Here is an 18616-nt window from a genome sequence, read left to right as displayed (position 1 = left end):
GAAAGACTGATTCATTGCCAGCCTACATCACCTGAGAGCTCAGCTGATACGCTTTTATGCAATCAATCTCATTTAGGGCATATTTATTTTATATCTTCAAGCCACTTTGCAACCCACTCCACTCCTAGCTTATCTCTGCTGCTCCCGAATACAGCCTTGTTGTGAAATACAACTTAAAGCAGAATCAAATAACAACCTCCTTTTCAACCTTAATGACTCCAAGTAAGTATCTTCTTTCCAGACTCCTGCTATGCAGGTTTGTCTGAGTTTGTGCGTCAGTGTGAGTCAACATATCCACCATCCTACCTGTCTATAAGGCTGTATAGCAGCTCTTTGCCAGTGCAGTACTCTGCCACCAGCACCAGGTAGCGTGGTGTGATGTAGGCTTCGTGGAGACCCATGACTTTTTCATTGTGAAGAGATTTCAGGATTTCATACTCCTTCAGGATCTCCTGCTTGTTCTCTTGAATGTAGGGAATGATCTTTGCCATGTAGATTTTACCCGTCGCATTCTCTCTGCACTCTCGGACGACTCCAAACCGACCCCTGCCAATGATAAGTCCTGATTACTTTGCACAACGCAAATAAAAGCTTGACCATGTGCATAGATTTTTTCTCAAGTTATAACTTTCAGAGTAACGTCAAACAAATATAAATTCAACAGCAGACTCAACATCTCTTTGATTCACCAGCTTCTGAATTTTTTGTTATTCTAACTCTGATGGTTTTTTTGCAAGATTTATGTCTTTTTTCCTCAAAAGGACAATATCTATCTCACCTCGCTTTCTCATCTAGGAAAGTGTACGGTTTCTGTGGAACTCCCTGTCGTAGAGCAGTAGAGGGTGTAGCGCGTCCCGATGGGGTGCCTCTGGCAGGGGTACTGGCTCCATCACCGATGGGACTCAAGCTGGAGGTCTGTAGTACTTGTGGTGTAAAGGACACCGGAGTCGGGGCCACACGAGCAGTAGCAGTGATCGTGGGGACATATGTGGGTACTGAGGCCATGGTTGGTTTTGTGGGGGTTGAAGGTGGGTTTACAAGAGAAGGTGGGGGTAATACAGCTGCAGTCTGTGTCATAGGAGTCACCACATTTACTGGACTCTGAGGTTTGGGGAGGACAAAGGGAGAGGTTGCTTTGGAGGTGGCTGATGAAGGGAGAGTGGGGCTTATTTTTTGTGTGTCATCCACTGTTGCACCTGCAGATGGCAACAAAGGGTTTGTTGAAGGGCCGGAAGGCAAGGAGGTTAGAGGGGTAGGCGTCACCACAATTTTAGATGATGGAGAAGCAGATTGAAGAGAGGATGCATCAGTGAGGGCTTCATGTTTTGGAGTAGAGGAAGTGGAGGTGATGGTGGAGACCGTTGATCTGGGAACGCTATTTTGAACTGGTTTGTGTAAAGGGAATGTCACTGAGGAGGTAATCACAGGTGTAGGTGGGGTTGGAGCTGTCTTTACAACAGCAACGGTAGGTGAAGCTCCTCCAACTGTGAAAATAGAGTGACAGATTAAATACATGAATTATTTACTCAGTATATTAGCTGCTTTTACCAAACTACACTTTTTAAACATGTTGTTTGTTGCGTAGCTTTCTTACATTTGTTTGTGTTTGGTTTGAGACAATGTATGTGGTCTGGATGCATTTCATACTATGCTGTGGCACTACCAGTTAATGAAAATACAGGATTTTCATGATTTTGTCATAGACTGTATATAAAAAAATGGAAGGAGCTGCCACAAGTTAGCATTTTGACTCTCAAAGTCTTGCTTAGTTTTAAACCAGATATTATAGAAAAGACTGGATCTGACTGAAAAGCATTGGATATTGATCCTAGGGTAGCATCTTGTGAATGACAGACTTACCAGGTCTAAAATCAAGATAAAGACACCCAGAAGAACCCCCAAAATCAGACAACTACACAGCAAATTCAAAAGTGTTAAATGTTTTGGTGTTAGTAGTCTTCTTGCAAAAGTAGAGTTAATTTTACTCTAAGTAGAGTCACATTCTTTTAATGTAACTCTGAGGTGTTAAATGATAGTAGTTAAAATCGAGTGTTAAAGATGAGTGTTTCTATGTCAAATCTGGAGGTACCACAATGGAAACATTAACTCTTGACCTCTTAACTCTGAACTCCTACAGGGGCTATGACACCAATAGAGTAAATTCACAGACTCCGCCCCCAGCACCATAGGCTCCAATCGAAGCTGAAGTGAAGCCGTTTCAGAACATTTTGCTCTACATATTTGAGTTGTTTGCCATGCTTGGTAAGTCATTTCTTCAAAGATTGTTTCAATTATTATTATTAGCTTTTACTTCTGTGGCTCTTTGGAGTTGAGACAAAGCTGTGTGGAAGGCATTAGCCGTGTTGCTCGCTGATAGCACCGCTCGCTGTTTTAGCTAGCTGAAAGGTATTGTTTGCGGGCAAATACCACAGCCTTGAAAAAAAGCTTGCATGTGAATTTTCAGTCAAATTTTTGGTCAAATACACCTAAAACAATGTCTAGAATGTGAAATGTTGATATAATGGTGCTACTTGAAGCCTGAAAATGATCTCCCTTAAAAAAAAACAAAAAACGAGCAAACAGCAGTAGCAGACGTCCGGGCTGAGTTCTACGTTAGCATTTAGATCCTCCAGAGTTTTGTGCACAGGGTTTAGGTAAAAATGAAAAAGGTTGAGGTTTTACATTTAGTTCAGTATTACCTGTTGTCTGTGTCCTTGTCTTTTGGGAAAATACTTTACACAAGTAATGGCTCAAAAAGGATTCCTTTTTTTTTTTTTTTTTACTGTGCTGCAATTGATTTGTGCCATTAATTAGTGTCAACTAATTTTTATTCGATCTCCACATAGGATATGCTTGTGAAGATGGAATATGGGGGAGAGCAGAAGTGCGTTGAAGTTCCACAAAGTGATGAATGAAGGACATGCATATTGTATTGAAGAAATAAGTGATGAGAATGCTGTTATTTGCATTTACCAGCTCACCTATGTCAGACCTTTTGATAAACAAAATTCTAATGAAAGTGAGAACATGTACACTGTTACATGTTTCAGAAAATGTTTTGAAATTGTGGTGCACAGTTCAGAATAAATGTTTTTCAAAAACCATTGCGTCTTTTTAGTAAATGTTTATTTCCAAAAGAAATTTCTAGAAGTTCAGAAGAGTATAATTCCCGCTTTTTAGAATTAATTAGAAGATAACTCTTACGTAGTTAAACTAAAATACTCTTTGAGAGTTAATATATAAACTCTTAACACCTAGTTAGCATTAGTAAGTGTTAAATTATCAACTCCAGACAGATTTGGTGTTTAACACTAAATAAGAGTTAACGTACCAACTCTCCAAAAAGAGTTAAATTAACATTCTCTGGTGTGGACCCATATAGACACTTTAATAGTGTTGAAATCAAATCTGACAGTGTTAATTTGGACATGCTGGATTTGCCGTGTACCTTTGAGCAAGTACTTGGTGATGGTGGAAAGGAAAAACTCCCTTTTAAGAGGTAGAAACTTCCAGCACAAACAGACTCAGGGACAGCTACGTGGCAATTAAGTCCATTAACCCATTAACAAAGAGTCATACATAAAGTATGGTCATTAATATGGTCACTAAAAAGAGAAGGAGTTTCCCTTTGCTGGCTATTGGAGGGAATGCAGTTCACTTGGGCTTGCTAATATTGTGACACATGATGGGGTTTAATCCATAGGCTTGTGCTTTGGTGTGATGCTTTTAGAACAGTTTTGTTTTTCTGGCTCTGTGCAGCTTTTTGTCCATGTATGTTCACTCTTTGGCTGGCAGTATTATACCTGTGGGCGCCATGCTAACTGGGCTACAACAGTTGCTGTACGGCCCCTGTCCGGCCTTGTTCACACAGGCCACGCGGAACTTGAAGGTGCCACCTGGTGGCAGGTCTGTGACATTGTAGTAGCAGTCGGCAATTCCGGTGGCTACAGTTAACCAGTTCGAATCACCTGCAGGACGGAAAGGAAATAAAGAGTATAAGAAGTTGCTATAAGGTGATATGAAACTAAATACTGAATTTTGATTGGTATTTATTTAATTTTACATATTGTGCGAATGATTCTAGGTATAAAAATGCTTGGTTTATTATTAGAAAACAAAGGTGAATACATTAATGCAACATTTTTCTATTTTGTCCTCTTTGAACAGAAAAACAACCAAAGAAAAAAGAAGTAGTTTAATTAATATAACACCAGATGGCAGCATTGATCAACACATAAAGTAGTGATTTTGTGAATAAGAAGCCTGTGTTCAGTTTGCCTCCTGAAATGGTAAAATGGTAAATGGCCTGTATTTTGTATAGCGCTTTACTCGTCCCTAAGGACCCCAAAGCGCTTTACACAACCAGTCATCTACCCATTCATACACTGGTGATGGCAAGCTACATTGTAGCCACAGCCACCCTGGGGCGCATTGACAGAGGCAAGACTGCCAGACACTGGCGCCACCGGGCCCTCTGACCACCACCAGTAGGCAACGGGTGAAGTGTCTTGCCCAAGGACACAACGGCCGAGACTGTCCAAGCCGAGGCAATCTTCCGATTACAAGGCGAACTCCCAACTCTTGAGCCACGATCGCCCAGAAAAATAATCTGTCATCATCTCATTTTCTGTAAAAGCACGGCGAATCAGACCTGAATTAAAATGTAAATTAGGTAGTGGCACAGTGTTTTGTGAGAACGTACATTAATTCTGCCTGCCAAAGATTACTTTCTTTTTTGATCAATGATCAGTTATAAATTCAGAATCTACTCCCTTCTTCATCTGCCAAATGATGATTCATTGGCCATAATAAAAAAAAATTCTGACAGCAGCTCTGGTACACTCACTAATCCCTCATGGACTGAGTCACTTTCTCCATCTAAATGGTGTCTGTAGATTTGCAAACTATCATCTCTGGAGAATTCTCCTCACTGGGTTAAAAACCTTACAAAAGTTACCTCTTAAGAACTTAAAACTTTAGTTAAATTATTTTATCCTGATGTGAAAGGCCATAATGACACAGTACATAAAGGAAATCTTTTTTAAAACAAACAATGTGAACAAAGTGAACAATGATCTCCTCTAATCAGAAGTATTTTTAAGGAGAGAAACTTATAGAATAATAACTCACCCTCTGTTTTTCTTTCCAGAATGTAGCTGCATGGAGATTTTGTCTCAGATGGCTTCCACAGCACCAGGGCTGTGTTGTTATAAGTCTGAGGAACTTCAGGGGTCCCTGGTCGTTTGGGGACACCTTCATTGGATGAAGATAAAAAAAAGAGTTGGAATTTAAGGAAAGAGGAAAACAACAAGTAATGTAAGCATACACTGTAAGGACTGCCAATTATCTTAGTAAGGATTCACAAATACCTACACATAAGAAATCGCAGGAAATCTATTTGTGTTTAGAAGAAGAAGAAAAAAATAGTGACCAATATACTGGATTTTTAAATCACCAAATATCAGTATCAGTCTTACAAATCGTATATCAGCAGGCAGCACCAACAGACTAATGAACTGAGATGAACTGAACTAACTAAAGAAATGAGCCTTTCAAGCACTCAAAGTGGGCAATGTTGAAGCTACATGGGAAGCATAAGCAAGAATAATATTCTGGGGCCTTTACAGTAAATATTCTTACTTACTTACCAAATATCAGTTTTAAGCGACCATATTTCTATAGATATATCATTTTAGTACCTAAACTGTTATCGTTTTGTTGCCTAACTATAGTAGCTTGCAAATAAATAGCTACCATTAGCTTTTAATAGCTAAATATACATAGAGTGCTAAAATCCTAACGTGATATTGAAAAATCGATGGTTTTAGCTAAATGCATATTGCATATTGCATGACTTCCAGTGGACTTGGATTTTGGAGTATGTCACATTGTCTCTACAGAAGCCTTTTTGGTGGCCAAACTATAGGACTATCATCACTTGCTGTATGTGGGAAAAATATTTTTAACTACCATAGCTACTACTGATCATTTTAATTCCATATAGCAAGACACATGATTTCACAGGTCTGATCCCAGTAGGCTCTTTTAGTTGTTTGTGATACAAGTTTGTGAGCTTAGTCTTATTTGTCTGAATAAATATATGTGAGCAACTTTCAGCTGTGTTCAAACCTTGGTAAAAGGCGCTACCTGGTGCTAACAGTGCTAATTCTTGGTGTTATTGCTATTCGATTATTAATCATCGCTCACGGGTGGATGTTTTTTTTCATTGCACTTTACTGCCTTTTGTGTTTGATATTCAATGCTAAAATGTTTTCATGTTCGATTATTGTTACTTTCTTTTTCTATAAACTGCAGATTTCCTCTGCCATGTTTAATCTTCATCATGGTTGTTGTTTAGTTTATATTAGATTTATGTAACAGATCTGATCACTGACTTATATGAAAATATAAAACAGTTCAATTTAATGTTTGAGTTGCAATTAAATGAAACCAAACATGACAGGATAATTTAGTGCTCTATTTTCACAAAACATTTCCTTTTACAATGGCCCACTAGCAAGACAATGGAAGGGAGATAAGCTGTCTCAAGTAATACTACACGGCCAAATCTGTAGGAAAACATTCAAAAGCAATCGACTGCACCTGACATCTAAGAAATATTCCACCAAAGCCCCAAAAGTCTCATTTTTTCTGTTGCATTTGTAAGCAGACTGCTGCTCTTAATATAGCCTCTTTGTGCAAAGGCATGATTGAAGTTTAGAGTATGCCCTGCCCCGGTTGGTTTTGATCATCATGTACAAAACTGCAGGGAATACGGTATCATTTACTTTTAATAGGTGATAATTATGAGAAAATCCCAAAAATCCATTAAGTTAATCTACTGTAAAATGAATCCATTGGCAATGATGTTCATTTTAGTGTTATTATTCATACCATTCTCAGTGCAATTAAAATTCAATAATGTAAAATGCATCACATTATGAAAATTACTGTATGTCTGACAGGAAAATGAGCAGCTCTTCCTCTGTGAAGAGTGCTAAGTTCATGTTCTGTTGCTGCTGCAATGTATGGGGCTGGAAATGGTGTACTGGAAAACTGCAGTTCCTCAAATGACCACTTGAGACACTGCTCCAAAAGTAAGATCCCCATACACTACCATCTAAAAATGTTCACCTTTACAACTTCTGCAACTTCTAATCAATATATTTAACAGACTGGTACAAAAAACATTTTTAGTCTTTATTGCTAACGTCCCCACTCATGACAATTGCAGGAGAGGGTGTAGAAATATATAGGTATTTTTTCCATTCTATAAAACAAAAATTTAACTAAAACTTAAATAGTTATGGAACAGACAAGCGACTTACAAGCTATGGAAAGAGCACAGGAGGTAGTAATAGTAGCTATGGGGTTGGATGCTACACATTCGTAAACCCCGGCGTCCTTATAGGTGGTCTTTCTGATCATTACAAGCTGTCTTCCATCTGGGTGGGAGATTAGGTTGACTCTGTCATCCACCTCCAGTGGTTTCCGATCTAGAATACACAAAAGCATTAACGAATTATCTGCACTATTTACATTATTTTGATAATTGATAAAGCTACCTTTCATCCATGTAATTTGTGGTTGTGGGCTACCAGCTGGAAGGCAGCTAAGAGTGACAGGTTCCCCCTCCAGCAGGACGTGGTCTTTCAATTTGATGTGAAACACTGGAGCAAAATCTGAAGCAGAGCGGACAAACTGTTGGCTTTTTGTCTCTTCTATGGGGACGCTTGAGGGCAAATCAGATTGGGACGGCGTTTTGTCTTTCTTGCCCCTTGTCAAACCCCACCTGTCCCACCGTGACCTTCTCTCACTCTCAGAATGGATACTAGAAGTGGATTCAACTGATTCCTTAGACCCTGATGCGCCAGTTTGTTTTGCTAGCTGATTCTCAGGGATGCCCATTCCTTTGAGTCCGCGGCCCTCAGACTGAGAGTGACGGTGGCGGGTAAACAGGGGTGTGCGCTTTCCCTCTGAATCTCCTTTTCTCTCTTCAGACTGACTGCGTATTTTTGCAGATATTCCTGCCACTTTGTTCTCAAACCTCTGTTTCATTGCCAGGACAGGAGAGTCTGTGACCTTGTTTAAATCCCCTTGAGCCAGCTCCTTCTCTGTGTCTTTATTGTTCCTCTCCTCTGACTGAGTCCTTAGTTTGGCAGAGATTCCTGCCACTTTGGACTCAAACTTACGCCTCATGGCAGATACAGACGACTCCTCAGCTTTTCCTCGCTCCCTGTCATCCACATTCTTCTGTGTCCCTCCACCATTCAGTTCCTTTGTATCCAAAGACTTACTGCGACCAACAGCCCAAGACACTCTCTTGTTTTTAGCCATTTCCTGCACATTGGGTTGCTTATCTTCTTGTGATTTCTGAACCTTCTTCTCAGTGGATGGTGACCTCTTGGCCCGCAAGGAAAACCTTCCAATTAAACCAAGGCCTGTTTCTTGGTCATCTCTTCTTAAATCTTGAACAGATTTCGATTTCTCCTTAAGTCCTGACGATACCATTTCTAGAGGCGCCCCTCTTGGTGCAGGCCTATAAATCTCTTCAGCCCCCTCATTTGCTTTTCTACTTAATACAGGCGATTTCTCCTCCGATTTGTTTCTGGTGAGTTTTTTGAGGCCACGGGTCAAAGATGATTCTCGCTTTTTAAACCTCGCTTCAAAGAGCTCCTCTGAGTCAATGTCTTTGATGTCTGTTCTGAGAATAAGCTGGCGAGGGATGGAAGGAAGGTCTGGGTTTGATGAAGAAGAGACAGAACCTGGAGATCGCTCAGGTGTTGCTACTTTGGCAAATACTGCTGGATGTTCTGGGGATGAAGATGCATCTGCAGACTTTGTTTTGGCTATAGTAGAAGGATCCTTGGATTGAGGTTTGTCAGATGTTTGAGACTGCCCTGCAAATGATGCTTCTGCACTACTCTGTGACATTTCCTTGTCTTTCACTTTCTGCTTGCTGATATGTAATGCCTGGTTTTCTTTCCTCTCCTCTTCATCATCCTCCTCTATTATTATTATTATAGGAGTAATAACAGAAGGATACGCATAATCACATTCTTCTTTGTCTGCCCCTTCTATTTGGGACTGGTCTGGTCTTCCCTGTGCTGTGGTTGAGGCAGACTCCGCTTTTGTGTCTTCTGTTAGTGCAGACATCGAAGTTGCCTCCTGGAGCTTCTTCCCTACTATGCTAGAACTACCCACAGATGGTATCTCTAAGGGGGCTCCAAACCTTCGGTGCAGGGGCATGGGCTCAGAATCCCCCTGAGTGAAAGAGGTATTTTTGCGAAAAACTTTGGTCTTTGGCGTGTCTTCTCCTGGACTCTCAGAGGAAGCTGCTCTGACGAGTGTTGACGGCCCAGTTCTTGATCTCCTCAAATTCCGATCAAGGGATCCTGTTTGCCTCTCATCTTCAATGCCGAGTGTTTCAAAAAGGGGCCCTCGAAGGCCACTCATATTTTTGTCCACGTTTCCTCCTCTGAGCAGCCGTTGTCTCATCAGTTCCAGTTTTAGGGCGTAATCCTCCTGGCTTAACTTTGTAGCCCCAGGGCTTGGACTGCAATTGGGTAGTTCCATGGAAACAGCCTTTTTCAAACTCTTGTTTCTTTCTTCTAATTCCTTTTCTGCACTTTCTTCTTCTGGGTCAATGTGGAGAAGCAGCGCTGAATCGGCAGAACTCCCCCTCCTCATTGTAGACCGCCTGGCTTTTGTCTGGCATTCGTCTGACTCCACACTTGATCCTTTTTTCAAGAGAGCTCGTTTTATATTTTCTGTTTGCGCCTCATTTGGGGTTATGTCTTCATCTTTTATGCATTTAGTAGTCCCTCCTCTATTATTTGCACCTATGCTTTCCTTGTTCCTTGTCCCATCTGCAATGAAACCGTGCCGTCCAGTAACATCTTCATCCCCCGGGATCTCATTGAGGGAGACCCTGGAACCCGAGAAAACCATGGACAGTGGCATAGGAATAAAGGGAAGCTCATCCACATCTGCATCTGAATCAGACGAAGAGGAGGGTAGCGGGGAACCTTCTTTTAAATGCCGGGCCACAGCAATGGAGACATGGCTGCTTGAGTCATCTAGGAGCTCAGGGATGGACCGCATCACCATTTTGGATTTATAACTGATGAGGGAACGCTGAAATAGTTAGCAGAGGATTTTGTGGGATTAGTCTCTAATCTAAGTACGCCCCTGTTTCCAAAACTCTGTATAAAGTGTGAATAAAAGCAGAGTGCAAATCATTTTAACCATTTATTTAACTGTAAACCGAAGAGCGACCGAAGAATCTAAAAGCCTCAGGTTGCATGTTAAATGTCAAAGTTCATGAGAGTACAATTAGAAAAAAATGAACAAGTATCGCCTTTTTGGAAGGGCTGCTAGGAGAAAACCTCGTGTCTCTCAAAAGAACATGACAGCATGGTTTAGGTTTGTAAAGCTGCATCTGAACAAACCCCAAGACTTCTGGAACAATGTCATTTGGACAGACAAGACCAAAGTGGAGATGTTTGTCCATAAAGCACAGCATCATGTTTGGAGAAACATGATAAATCTATTCAAAAACAAGCCTCAATCCCTCAGCAGGAATCAGCCCGTGGTGTTTTTATGCATTTCACCCTGATTTCCAAATGCTAAATGAACATTTTGTCGTCTGTTACCTGCCATCGCCTTCGAGCCAAAACTTGTTTTAGCATAGCTGTGCTGATGCTTTTGTTTGTTGGTGACTGCAAGACAAAACAATAGGTGGGGGCACCATTAACAGAGACATAACTACATCTCATGAATCAGTGACACAGTCAGCAGGATGGTAGATGTTCCAGTGATAGCTCACCTTGAACCAAGGATGACGAAGGCACTCGATGGCACTTGCCCTCCTAGGTTTGGGACACAGTTACAGTTCAGACATGTTTAATCTGTGAACTGTAGCACAGTTGGTTCATATGCAGTATTTTTATGGTACAAAACTAAGAGGCATCAAAATGCTTACAGTCTGTCCACCACCAAAAGCTTGATGACAAATCCTTTTGCTTCTTTGCAGAGGTCAGAAAACATGCTCTCCTCAAACGCCACATTGTAGTTCCTGATGTTTAAAGCAGTGGCTTTGTCATTCTCGCCCGCAAAAGGTGACACGCCAGTCAGGCTAAAGCATAAAAAGAACAGGTGTTTTATTTAGCAAGATGTCAGATTGACTGATTGGGTTTAAATACACACATGCTGTGAAGAAGAAGAAAGCGTACCAGAGGTAAGTGATGACACCAACAGGCCTGTGGGAGAGCAGGACAGATACGTGACTTGGAATTTGAAGAGCAACATAAAAGCAAAGATAAACACAGAAATTTGATGGACTTGCAGATAACTGTGAGTGTATATAGTGCTTGCTGTGCCTAGTCACTTCTCCATGCCAGAGAACAGGTGGCTGACCATATGTCTGTTGCTGTGGAAACTGGAGTTTGGTTAACAATCTCTGGAGCGACATATTCTGGCGTGCCGTATTTGCAGTAGTGCTCCTCTGAAGTCTCCAATTTAATGGCATTCCCGAAGTCGCAAATGCGGATCTGATCACTCCCTGGACTTGCCATCAAAATATTTTCTGGCTAGAGGGGATGTGTACAAAAACAACAACATTAGGAATTCATAAAAGGTCAATCAAATCTGATACAGTGCTTGTGGTGGGACAGATAATAATAATAATAATAATGGATTGGATTTATATAGCGACATACCTTTATGTCGAGGTGAGCTATATTTTTTTGGTGGAGATAGCGAAGACCCTCCAAAACCTGCTGAACACTGCTGCGGATCTGTAGCATGAAACACAACAGGAGTGAATCCTAAAAGGCGCGTTACATAATGAAAGCGCAGTGCAGTCAGCAGAAAGACACAAACCTGCAGTTCCATGACTGTTGTTTTCTTGGCCATTCTTTCCAGCAACTCCTCGTGACATCTTTGTACAAGAGTTAAGAAAAAAGAAAAACAAAGCTGCTGCTGCAGCAGCTACTTGATTGCATAGTCTGACTGGTAGGTGCATGAGAAATGAATTATAAATGAGCAAAACTCCCCCACACTCTATCTCTTGCTAATTCCTCTCAGCAGCGATGAGTCAGAGAGAAAAAGCTCGGCTGCTTCATTCATGCCTCCGGGGGGTACGGGGGGACGTTAGGATTAATGCTGTGCATCTTGTACTTGAGATGCATTTAAGTGCACTTTTGTTCGACAATGTAGAAGATAAAATGTGAATCGGAGATGCAGGAGGAAAAAACATTTTTCTATAAAACGTAGATTACAGATTTCACTGTATGTTCTAGTGAAAGGATACAAATCTGTGATAAGCACCACCACGTTCTTCTTCTCAAAGGCGTCATGGAAGTAGAGAATCCTCTCGTTATCCAGCTCAGACAGAAGCTCCATCTCTCTGAGAGCCAAGGCTTTCCTCTTTCCACGAGCAGAAATGAATTTGGCAGCAAACTCGGTCTTTCCGTTCTTGCGAGTTACTCTCTTCACATAGGAGTAGGCCCCCCTGCACCCACAAACACAAAGTGATGACATTAATGGTTTTGTACATGCCAGCCGTGTTGGTTTTTTTTATCCATTTGTTTTCAAGACTGATTTCTCTTTGATAGAAGTAAGAAATTACAAGTTATAAATATAAATATTATTATTATTCTGACAGTAATTAAGGGCCAGATTTACTAAGCAGGGCAAAATTGCACCGAGCACAATCCTTTGGTCACTTTGTACACTTAAATATTCTCCTCCCTGTACTATGTGCTAGTGAACTATGGGTCAGTTGCAAAACTTCCCAGTTGCCACCTCTACCATGCGATCCTGTCATTGCGCTCTCTTTGTAAATACCAATTGTACATTTCTTACACAAACCCAGTTTGTTCTGGTGCAATACGTTAGTAAAGTTGGGCTGAGTATGGTGGAAATTCGTTTTAGACCATTATCAGTTTACACTTGTAACCACACTTATTACCGATACGTCTGGGTCATGGAGCGACATCTATAGATAGATGCGAGTATGCCTGCCAGTATTGCTTCAGTTCATTGAGGTGTTGTTTTAAGCCTGAGGGCTGGACTTCCTTCTGTTTGGCAGACTTGCTGTTATAGATTTGCTGCTGAGTTTGAGGTTTGGATTGATGTCCTCACATCTCTAGACTCTAGGCATAAAGAGGAGTTCATGGTTGGCTCAATGACTGCAAGGTGCCCAAGTCCTGTGGCTGCAAAACAAGCCCAAATCATCACCCCTCCACCAATGTGCTGACAGTTGGTATGAGGTGCTATGCTGCATTTGGTTTTCTCCAAAATTCAGTGCATTGTGACCAAATATTTCCACTTTAGTCCCATCTGTCCAAAGCACATTGTTCCAGAAATCTGGTGGTTTGTTCAGATGCAACTTTGCAAACCTAAGCTGTGCTACCACGTTCTTTTCAGAGAGAACCTTTTCACCCATGCAGGCCATTCCAACAACCCATGTTGTTGATACAACATGGGTTGTTAATGTATGGGTGAAACATACATTAACTTTTTGTAATTGTACTATATAACTGATTTTCACAGGACTCTCTCTGTCTGTCTCTCTGTCTAATATATATATATATATATATATATATATATATATATATATATATATATATATATATATATATATATATATATATATATATATATACCTTGATAATAGGTCCCTTTAATCCCTTTAATGACTAACTTCCTTTCCCTCCACTTTATTAATAAATTCTTCTTTGTGAGAACAATGGAAAGACAAATGGAGGGGCAATAGTCATTGTATAATTAACTTTCATTCTCCTTAGGCACTCTTCTGTGATATTTGCGAGGATTCATAATCTGAACTCCATTACTGGGGTACTCGTGCTGTTCACTGGGTGGAAAACAGATTTCTTCATCTGCCTGTTTTGCCATCCCAGTGGCTGTGCAATTCACAGTAAATGCCTGTCTCTAGACCAAAACAAATCATCTGTCGTCGGCTAATGCGTTCACTCCACTCTCGTGGCTGGTGACTCATCTGTCGTTTCTGTCTGCTGTTGTTAAGCAGGTGCAACTAACTCCACCGCCACCCTCCCATCACACACACACACACAACCCCTCCGCACCAGCTCCTACCCCTACCTCCCGCCCTCCAGGCCGACCCTGAGCGCTCAAGTAACTATTAATGTCAGTGCCCTCGTCCTCGTCGGGATGTGAGGCAGGAAGAGTGCGCACACTCACCTCCCTATCTCTTTGTGGATGTCATAGTAATCTGTCAAACGCCTCATCTTCCTCAGAATGGTTCCCTCATCCTCCATTGGCTCTTCTGCTTCTTTTCGCTCTGGAGAAAAGCATCAACATAGGCATCTTTATTGGCTTTGTGTGTATGGATGTGTGTGTGAGTGTGTGTGTGGGGGGGTGCACACACTGATATGTGGGTGTATTTATGTGCCAGCTCAGAGACAGATGGCTTCACATTGTAATTTCAAAACACCTTGTGGTCCCGCCCATATGGTGCGGATTCAGAGGAGCAATTTTCAACAACAGCTAGCCTTTATTAGCGATTCTAAGCAGTAAATATCATCAGCAAATGGGGTAAAAATCTGTTAGCACAATACTTTTGAATATGAAACTTTTCAACTTTACACATTCCTAATCTTTTCAACTACTGTAAGAATATCGCTGGACTGCAGACCTGTATGAACTGTGAGCTCGGCCTTGCAGGAGTTGGACCCGGCCAGGTTCTTGGCAGTGCAGGTGTACACGCCGGAGTGATGGGGCTGAGCGTTCAGGACGACAAGTGAATACTCTGGGTCGTCGTAAACAAATGTGAAGTGGCTGCTCTCCGAGAGGAGCGCATCATCCTGCAGCAGATCAATCAGCTATTAGCATTCACCTAAAAAAATATCATCCGAGTATTCAGTTGAGTTGAGTTGAGTTATAGTCTAATGTTGGATGTACTACCTTAAACCACAGAATATCCGGATCTGGCTTTCCTTCGACCACAACAGCCAGATGACATGTTTCCCCGACTTGCACATCTACGTCCTCCATTATGGTCTCAAATTTGGGAGGCACTGCAGGAAAATTAGGAGGAAAGAAGAAGCTCATCTCTAAGGTGGAGAAGCACTATGGACCGCACATACAGAGTACATTTTATGGTGTTGTGGCCATTTTTGTTGAATTCTTATGAATCATAATTTGTATCCATTATTGTTTTTTCTTTAAAACAGTAAAAATATGCTTAAGCTAGTTTTGCTATTTAAATCTGTAATTAATTGTACTTTTGGAAAAGTCGGAAGTGCTTTCTGAAACAAACCCCCTGTTGCCCCCCATGGCTTTTTTTTGGAGTATGGTTTTTTTGGGGGAACTTAAAAGGCCGTGACAGACAGGTCTCGCTGTTGTTCAATCTTCCTTTGGGCACTAAATGAATATAAAAGCTGATGCTTTTAAGCAACAGATCAAATAATAAAGACACACTTTGTCTTGTTGACATAAGTAGAAAGTTGTTTGGATTCTCACTAAAATGCTAAATTTGTCACGTGGTGCGCCTGTCTGGACTGACCTGCCATGGCCAGCTGAAGTGTGCACAGGTCGCTGCCAAACTGGTTGCTGGCCGTGACCACCAGCTGACCGATGTCCGTGCTCCTGACCCTCTGCAGCTTCAGGGTGTGTTGATCATCGTCCGGCATGCTCATCTCGCACATCCCCGGCTTACTGACCAGCACCACGCCCCTCCTGAGGTAAGCGGGTTTCAGAAAAGTTGGGAGAAGGCCATATTTACCAGTGTGCTGCACTGAGTCTTCTTTAACCCAGTAAGAGGAGACCAACTGTTGTAGTTTTGAAAGCCAATTTTTTTGTTTTGATTGTTGCACAGCGTTGTGGGCTTTGCATTATTTAATTTTCTGTGCTCCAAATGTTGGCAGTGGGTGATGAGTCTGGACTGCAGGCTGGCCAGTTTAGCACCCAGACTTGTAAAACATGCAGAATGTGTGTCGACATAGTCTTTCTTAACTAAGAAAGGCTTACTCTGACAAGCTGTATGTCTCGATCAGCATTAAGTACACTAATAGTCCTCTAAAGCCATCATGAAAGCTTTTGAACTGTATATTTAAGTTTTTAGTCTTTAGTATAAGGGCTGCCAAATGAACCCCAAGAAGCTTGGGGTTAATATGATCCAATTTATGAAACAGACCCTGATGAATGCTATGAAGAAATCAGATGAAAAATTTTAATGACATCACAAGGACATCACTGGAAGGTTAATAAACTAACTTTTTCCAGGTGACAGCTGCATGCACATGGTTCAGCGTGATGGTGATGTTGGCAGGCTGGTTCTCAACCACGTACACAACTTCTGGCTTGTCCATAATTATCGGCGCTTTCCTCAAGTACGGTCCTAGAGAAGTCAAAGGTATGTTACAAGAAAACAAAGCAAAACTGGTCCTAAAAGTAGATATGATGTCCTTTAAGGTTGATTATCAGATTAGTGGTAGCATAAGCCTCTTAAACACACTTGATACCTCTGTCCAGCAGCTGGACTAGATCAGTGGCAGGCGATGGCTTGCTAAGCATCTTCCCAGTGGATGCTAGGACTCTGAAAGCATAGCGGACTCCCTTTGACAGCGAGGTGACGGTGTAGTTTGTCTCCCTCAGGTTTGATGCCACAACAGACCACTGGATGGAGCCCAGAGGCTGCTGCTGGACCACATACACCAAGGAGCCAGCATCTGTAAACACACATGCTCCTTAATTACTTGGTGGCAAAGACACGATTAAGGTGCTAAAAATGCTGTATTTTTTCTCCCCTCGACGGGAGAGAGTATGTAATCAGTTCAGTTTGTTTGTTTGTTAGCAGTCTGTCATCCACAGTTTTCAAGACATCGTTTTTAAATTGTGTGTGATGGGAGATATCAATAACAGCTCAAGCTGATTTCATTTTGGGGAAAATTGGGTCGAGATTAAGGTCGATTTTAAAATTAGTAAAAACCCACAGTTTTTTATGCATCATCTTCAAACTTCACAATAATATACTAGGCCTGAGGTCACACTGGGACCAAGGCTGGCTACATATTTGACCTAGACCTTGATTGTTAGCGCCCAAGGTCAAAACTGACCTTTTCAGGACACCATATCAAGTAATATTTCACGTGAAAATGCATGGAGAGAGCTGTACAACACACTTTTCATTTTTTCCAATTTGACACGCTACAGCGTCACAGTGATGCCATACAATCGTGCAAAATGACACACTGCATGACTATATTTTAAAATCTTTTAAAGCTTCTAGAAGCCAAGGCTTTGAACCAGTTCTGCTTCAATCATATGGATTTCGAAATGTACCTTAAGGTCATAGGTCAAAGGTTAGAGTCACACGAATTAGGACAAAATGTTAGCTTCAATTGGATCATCTCCAAATGCTTTATATAAGTCAGTGGGAGACCTAAGCACTTTCTTTGTTCGAGCTCTTTAAACATGATTTTTCCAACACACCTGTGTTGCACCAGCCTGCAGGTGTGTTATGAACCTACCAAGTGAAGGGTCGAGTCTCTTTGGTGTCTTCCAGCTGAGGGTTATAGTTTTTCCTGTAATGGCCTCAATCACCGGGGGCCCATCAGGAGGATCAGGAACAATATCTGTTTCCAAAAACATACATATATATTTATATATTTCACAATAATATTAGGGAAATTGTGTATGCGTAATGTACACCATTAAACAGTGTGTATCTATGATTACCTGTAACATACAGATGAGCATAGCAGGCTGCTTTGCCCACTTTGTTGGAGATGACAGCCTTGTAAACACCTCCGTGAGCATGACAAGCGCTCCGAATGATCAGACTGTGGACATCCCTGTCTGGAGAACAGACACACAGGTTTCTTATTCGCCATCTTTCCCCCACTTTGAACAGCTTATTTTTGTGTGTTTATCTGCTTACACTGAGTCATTTTGCGCTCCTCGCTGTTCTCAATGCGCCTGCTGTTGTGATACCAGGCAATAGTTGGGTATGGCAGGCCCGCCACCTTGCATTTCAGCACCGCCTCCTTCCCTTCAATCACTTCCACATCAGCCAGAGGCTGCACAAAGTCCGGCATGGTCCTCTTCTCCACCTCGTTGTCGAACACTTCAGGTTCCTCTGGGATGGACGGCATCTTCTCCAACTTGGACCTGGAGGAAGAAAAGAACAGGTCGACTTGATCACACGCATTCGCTCCATCTGAGCTATTTTTCTTTGCCCTAGAAAGCAAAACCTGGAACCTTTGATCTTTTTTTTTAAATAGTTTGTTTTCTTCTCAAAGCCTTCAAAGAATGAACAATTACACAATTAGGGATGAGATGCAAATAGAAACAAACTGCTTCTCTTACATGTGAGAGGAGATGGCAGCTCGGGGTTCTTGCACGTACAGCTCAGCAGTGCATTCAGACTTTCCGTGAATGTTTTGAGCAACTGCTGTGTAAAATCCTTCTGTGTCACTGCCAACGTGGGTGATGACAAGCAAGTGACGACCCCCCTCTTGAAGGATGTGAATGTTATCACTCTCCTCCACTTGTGACTCTGAAAGAACGTTATAAAAGACAAATTAAAAAGCCATTTCTTTGGACAAGCCTAAAAAAACAACAAAATGTA

The 18616-nt window shown here is 41.6% G+C and overlaps 1 protein-coding gene and 1 long non-coding RNA gene across 2 annotated transcripts in view; one reads left to right on the top strand and one right to left on the bottom strand.

Annotated features, from left to right (window-relative positions):
- LOC146491718 (striated muscle preferentially expressed protein kinase-like) overlaps positions 1-18616 on the bottom strand; it is a 59269-nt gene that overhangs the window by 2431 nt on the left and 38222 nt on the right. The window contains 24 exon segments of the mRNA XM_085151802.1: positions 307-546; positions 779-1484; positions 3804-3968; positions 5131-5253; positions 7329-7496; positions 7566-10137; positions 10656-10721; positions 10829-10871; positions 10985-11137; positions 11235-11261; positions 11419-11591; positions 11721-11798; positions 11884-11941; positions 12314-12514; positions 14227-14326; positions 14681-14849; positions 14950-15062; positions 15551-15723; positions 16261-16384; positions 16509-16715; positions 17517-17621; positions 17725-17844; positions 17927-18156; positions 18355-18544. Coding sequence (XP_085007928.1) covers positions 307-546; positions 779-1484; positions 3804-3968; positions 5131-5253; positions 7329-7496; positions 7566-10137; positions 10656-10721; positions 10829-10871; positions 10985-11137; positions 11235-11261; positions 11419-11591; positions 11721-11798; positions 11884-11941; positions 12314-12514; positions 14227-14326; positions 14681-14849; positions 14950-15062; positions 15551-15723; positions 16261-16384; positions 16509-16715; positions 17517-17621; positions 17725-17844; positions 17927-18156; positions 18355-18544 — 6304 coding nt within the window.
- LOC146491719 (uncharacterized) lies at positions 15616-18545 on the top strand. The gene is made up of 2 exons (XR_014872444.1): positions 15616-15728; positions 16270-18545. It is a non-coding gene; the product is annotated as an uncharacterized LOC146491719 (long non-coding RNA).

This window comes from Neolamprologus multifasciatus, chromosome 23 (genome assembly GCF_963576455.1).
Source record: "Neolamprologus multifasciatus chromosome 23, fNeoMul1.2, whole genome shotgun sequence".
Lineage (NCBI taxonomy): Eukaryota > Metazoa > Chordata > Actinopteri > Cichliformes > Cichlidae > Neolamprologus > Neolamprologus multifasciatus.
The sequence above is the reverse complement of the archived record's forward strand: the minus strand, read 5'-3'. Positions and strand labels throughout refer to the sequence as shown.